Source organism: Gymnoscopelus microlampas (genome assembly GCF_963454915.1).
Source record: "Gymnoscopelus microlampas genome assembly, chromosome: 11".
NCBI lineage: Eukaryota > Metazoa > Chordata > Actinopteri > Myctophiformes > Myctophidae > Gymnoscopelus > Gymnoscopelus microlampas.
The window spans coordinates 13,192,433-13,198,832 of NC_139948.1; the positions used below are offsets into that span (position 1 = coordinate 13,192,433).

The window sequence follows — 6,400 nt, forward strand, 5'->3', positions numbered from 1 at the left end:
TCACAGAGAGTCTAATATCTCTAGACAGAAGACATCTGGTCATCACAATAGTAGAACTCCAAGAACTACACACACTGTAAACATTATCTCACTGTACCTGTCATGCACAAGAAAAATGTTTTTCAAAATAGAAATCTGCTTCATAGATACTTATTTAGGCTAATTAGATTTGTGGGACTGAAAGTTTGGGCATTACTGTAATTTCTACATTATATAGAATGTGCAAGAAGTGTACAATAAGTTAAGTTCCTAGTCTGACCATTTTATGAAATCTGTCATTCTAGTACGCTATTCAATTAAAATAATTGTTCTCACTCACAAATTCACCCAAAGCTCACTCTTTTATTTTTTAAATCAATTAGCCAGAATACAGTGATAGAGTAACAAAACTTTTAAATTTGAATATGAGGCTATGGAGCAAATTCTTGGCTCACATGGTACAAAGGCCTCTTAATATTGGTAGCCCCTCTGTTGTTTTGAGGTCATCATTTGGGAGCGATGGTACCCAGAATTTTGATGCGATCGGGGTCCCAGACGCAATTCTCTTCCAAACCGCTTCTCACCATGCCACAATTGGGGGGCACCCAGGCTGTGTCATAACGGTCGTCGTGCCAGGTCTTCTGCTGCGGATGGCCTTGGTAATCGATGGCTTTCACCTTTCCCACGTTGACCTTCACCTTAACGACAACACGCTGGGACTCATCGACATCAAGGGGGTAGCGGCTGGCTTTCTCAAGGTCTCGGCTGAGGTACACCCCACTGCCCAGCATCCCGTCGTGGGACTGGCCGAAGCCCTGGGCCAGGATGGACTCAGCCCTGTCCCTGGAGGTTCCATGGTACATGGTGTACTTTCTTCCAGATTTTGGAGCCGACCTGTCATGGCGGCGTTCTCCTCCAGGTGGGAGAGAGAAGTCATCCTCAGCCCATCTGGACCTGCTCATGTTGGTGTCACTGTTAAAACAGACATATAGCCAACTATTAGTAGGTGTATAAAATGATCTGAAGATCATTTCATTTCCATTTCATTTATTTCAAACATATTAAAAAATATAAATAAGAAAAGACAAGGAAAAAGGGGAATTGAAAAAAAAAAACAGGGCCAAAATTATTTTAACATCCTTAAATTATAGTCCACCTTCAAAAGAGTAGGAAGAGGTTTTGTGAAAACTTATCAGGTCCTACCCCTTCTTTAGGTCTCAAATATCTCAAACCTTAAGAAAAAATATTTCGGCTTTCCGCCCCAGTGTTTACACAAGGCCTTTGCAGACAGGGTGCGATTAGTCAATCAGTTTTTACCGCGTGCGAAAAGACTGGAACTGGGTTCGATTGGAAAAAAAACGCATCGCCGCACGGTTAATTCGGAGCCGGTAAGCATGAGGTCATTGAGAACCATGTGTTCATTTAGAAAATGATATTGTCCGTTTTTTCCGTGCGAAAAATCACACCCTGTCTGCAAAGGCCATCAGATGAAATTAAAGATGATGCAATGTGTACAAAATCAGAAATCTCTTTGCGTGAAACATAAATACAAATAATGCATTTAAATGGCCTCTGCACAAGCCAACTTGAATCTCCCGATGTTTTATGTTAATTATAGATTAGAGCTAACTTTAAAGTCAAGTGATACTGATGATTATTGTTTCAATACAATATAACAAAAAAAATCAGGACTGACTACGGAGGACCCAAAAGCAGGCGACAGGAGGCAGAGCAGATGAACTTAAAATGTTTAAACTAAACCAAAGTTCTTCCAAATAAGGGCACACAGGCAAAGGACTTACCGATAAATGCAGAGTAGTAGGCTACAGCTTCACTCATATAGGATTTACAAACTGACGTTGCGCCGCCGCAAACACAGGGTTTAAATAGACACAGGGCTAACAGGACACAGGTGAACTCAACTGACAATCAACACTGGGATAGGCTGGGGGACTAAGAGGACACAGGTGGAAACACTGACAAATCACAAGACTGGTTAGACAAGGCAGGCACAGAACTACAGATAAAACACAGTAAAGCTGTGGTTCTTTTTGTCTGTAGTTTCTGCAGGCCTAATAATGCTTATTTTTGCACTAACCAAACCACTTGAACCCCAGCATGCCTATTCTGGAGGAACATTCACCAAAAATAGTAGACTGTAGGTGTGTAGCAGTGGTGGAAAGTAACTAAGTACATTTACTCAAGTACTGTAGGCCTACTTGAGTACAATTGTGAGGTACTTTACTGAGTATGTCCAAATGTCTATACTTGTACTTCTTATGCCAACATAAAAGACATTTCCTTGGGAAATGACAGGGGACCAGAATGTAAAAGGACTGTGAATAGAGGGTATGTTACTATATGTGTGTAATTTTAAGTTTTGCATCGTGAGCTATCATCAGAGACCATAGTATCCCAGTAACCCATTTACAAAATTAAAGCCTAATGATAATGTATTGTAATAATAAGTAACCCATATGGCAAAGTTTTTATTTGCATTAAACATACGATGTGGACAGAAGACAACATAAAAGATGGCTGAGGGTCACTTAGAGCACATCTATTTAAGTAGTGTGAGGATACTACTTTAGTACATGCAATAATAATAATAGCACAATAATGGCATTGTGTAGAAGGCTGCTGCCCCCTATTGTTTTCTAGGGGAGTTAACAGTACACGATGTGGATAATTTGGATGTCAAACTTGAATTGAACGAACTCAGAGTGTTCATCATGGTGTTTCCTGTGACACATATTATATTAATGTTGATTTGCATAGCTTGTCAGCAGAACAGAGCCATTGATAGCAAGTAGGCAAAGCAGGACAACAACAGAAATAAACAGGTACAAACTGTATGCTGGGCATACAGATACAGTATGAATGTGATATTGACAAAAAATACATAATGCAAACATACTGTGTCTACATGATTACAGTATAAGAGTGACTGTGTATCATTAAAAGATCATGTACAAATACAGGATTGTGCAGGGTCAAGACTTGTGCATATTGCAACACAAAGGAAGTGGTATTCTATGAAGGACAGCATCACTAAGTGTATGTGTGTGCCTGTGTGCGTGAGTGCGTGCCTGTGTGCGTGCGTGCGTGCGTGCGTGCGTGTGTGAGAGAGAGTACATTATATGTGTTTTTGCCTCATCAGGCTTTTATTGTGGGTACTTGTGTTGTTGTGGAGCATTTGCTATAACCAAGTATAGGACTACAGTATTGTCATTGCTTTAACTTGGTATCTGGAATGTGATGCTGTTGCTGCAGGGTGAACAATGGGTAGCAATGCATGTAGTATAATGGATTTCTTAGCCACACACCCAAAATCGCCAGCCGCCACCACTGTGTATATGCTCTATGTTTTAATGCCATTGAATTGTGTTCTAAAAGGCCCTCAAGCAGTGTCATAGACTGGATGAATGAGGCCACCTGGTGGTTGTGTCTAGTTACTGCATTAAGCCACAAGGATGGTTAATTCGTCACTATGAGGCAGGTTACACTTTACTGACATGGTGACACCTGTCATTATAAATATGATATAGCAGACTTACGTATTAAGTTGTCACAAATACTTCCCAAACAATGTCAGCTTTGCATTCAAAGTGACATACATAAATGACTGAATGACACATTTCTCTTTTGGGTCTTGAGCTAAAAGGTTTGGGAACCACTGAGATAGAAGGAAGATGGAAGATGGAAAGGCCTGCTATGGTGTCTCTACCAACCGCACGTGTCAGATACAAAAATCTGACACCGATAGTCAGGAACAACAATAGTCAAGACAGAAAGAAGCCCTTTGGCACCGCTATGGACCAGGTGGTCCATCATGTATATTACTGATTATGTGAACTGTTGGCTATACCGGCGATTTCCGGCGAGTCCGAGTTGGAGTCAGTGATGAATAAAAGGCATAAGGTGTATACTAGCGCTTCTTTCCGTCTCGACTATTAGTGTTTTCTACATGAATAACAATAGGTGTGTTTTAATGGAGAGGTGGGGTGCTCTCCGAGGCCTGGCCCTGGAAGGATCACCTGTTCACTGTTCACCCTGGAGTGTACAGTAGGATGGGGACCGAAGTCAAGTTTGTCAACTTTCCAGAGGAGGACGAAGGGGGAATATAAAAGAAACCCTTAAGAAAATGCATTGTGATTTCTATGGCTGTGTATGGAATAAATGCAATGTATGGAATTAAGCCGCAACTCTACTGACGAACAGTAAGACCGAATTCAGCTGGTTTTATTTGGCATGTGAGACAGAGAGATTCCAAGTGCCCGCCAGACCTCAGATCCTGTTCTGTTGAAGCAGTCCAGGCCCAGAGATATTTGAAATCCTCGACTACCTTGAGTTCCATCCAGTCGGCAGTGGCAATGGTGTCGGCAGTGGCAATGGTTCTCCGTGTTAAATGCCAATACTTTTGTGTTCTTGTCATTGAATTTGAGGCAGATCTTCCTGCACTCCATCTCCTCTACTGTCTACTGTCCCTTTCTCTGCTGTGTCCAAGACTATAGGGCAATGTCATCTGCATAGTTGATGTCAGTAATCATGATGGGAGTTACTTTCTTAGTCTTCCCTGGGACCAGTGTGAACCCCAGTGCCTAAAAAGACTGATTATGATTTTCTCATGAGGAAAGAACAGGAGTCAAAAAATTGCACTAAGCTGCACTCAGATCACAATTATAACTTTCAACTGAGGCCATCTGTTCTTAAAAATATATATATATATTTATATACGGTATTTATGTATATATATGTGTGAACATTTTCTCTGTTCAGTGTATGTTTGTGCAGAGACCTGCAGACATTGGCACCAATTCTTTGCCCGAGCAACCACGGAGAAAAGCAGAGCACCCACGGGTAATGTGCCGGTCGGATGGCTATTATGTGATGCTTTGTAACGTGCACAGGATGCATGATGTACCCGCTCTGATACCGTACGTTATTGTGAACAGATTTCTGTCATTCAAACTCTCTCCCTGTAATCGGAAAAGTCAGATCATCAATTCCTTGTGCCAGTATGTTTTAATAAGCCGATATCATAAGTAAGTACTTATTAAGGGGATAAAACTTGGTCGATGTATGTGTGACTTGTTGAGTACCCACCCAACATAAATCGGCATCCAAGCATGCAGAGATGGTGGTTGCAGAGAGGCAGGTGTTGCAAGGCATGTGGTTAGGTTGAAGGTTTCAACATCTGTCATTTCTCAGTGCAAACATGATCTACAGCCTTCTTTGTGAACACATCCGTTTTCATACAGTATGTACCAACACGCACAACCGTTAACTTCACCTTGTCAAAACAAGATGGCCCCAACATGAACAGCAGCTAGCTTGACCCTTTCATGACAAGACGGTGCAGAGACAAGTTGACTTGCTTGGTCTCCACACAAATAACCTTTGATTTCCTATACTAGAAATATGAGAACAAACACGTGCATCTAAAAACAATTGCATCGTGGAAAATGTTATTTTCTTCTGCAATATAATTCGAAATGTGAAACTTTCTAGATTCATTGCCAATAAAGTAAAATATTTCAAACATTTTATTCTTGATCGTAAACGTTACAGAGCCACCTCCCTGACAATAGCGCTGCAACAATTTGTTTATTTTTATTCTAGATGACCCAATGTTATTCTCCGTAGAGAAATTACTTCTGTGACCTAGGGGATGAACGAGTGACGTCAGTACTTCAATACTCTAAAACTAATAGTTTTTGGCCAACTGTTCGATGGGTGAGATGGTACTCAGAATGGAGATGCGTTTGGGGTCCCAGACGCAATTCTCTTCCAAACCGCTTTTCACCATGTGAAAAGCGGTTTGGGGGGCACGAGGCCGTGTGAAAACCATATTCGTGCCACGTGTACTGCTTTGGATGGTTTTGGTAATTGATGGTGATCACTTTGCCCACGTTGACTTTCACCTTCAAGACAACGCGCTGGGACTCATTGAGATCAAGGGGGTAGCGGCTGGCTTTCTCCAGGTCCCGGCTGAGGTACACCCCACGGCCCAGCATCCCGTCCTCAGACTGACGGAAGCCCTGGTCCCGGATCGACTTTTCATATTGCCTGGAGGTTCCATGATACATGATGTAGGTCAGGGGTCGGCAACAGGCGGCCCGCGGGCCGAAATTGGCCCCCCAGAAATAATATCTGGCCCGTGAGATAATTTTGAGAATTATTATTTTTATACAGTATCAGACCGATAGTCTCACATATAGGCCGCTATTATATCTATTATATCCAAATACAGAAAGATACAGTATGAATGATTTACTGAAAAGTGTTATAAAAAAAGTATTAAAAATTAATGTTAAAATAATTATAAATACTTATTTCATAGAACCTGAACCCACTTTTGAAATCATGCACTCATAAACACGATGCATTTTAAAGGATTTATAACATTTTATAGCTAGAT

General features: G+C 41.4%; 1 protein-coding gene across 1 annotated transcript; it reads right to left on the reverse strand.

Moving 5' to 3' along the window:
- Positions 1-406: 406 nt before the first annotated feature.
- Positions 407-6,068, reverse strand: LOC311054607 (uncharacterized protein; the record flags this gene model as incomplete). Its single annotated transcript, XM_084070614.1, has 2 exons — positions 407-1,012; positions 5,786-6,068. 2 exons carry the CDS (start codon positions 6,066-6,068, stop codon positions 486-488), a joined length of 810 nt encoding a protein of 269 aa, XP_083926740.1. The 3' UTR covers positions 407-485.
- Positions 6,069-6,400: the final 332 nt, after the last annotated feature.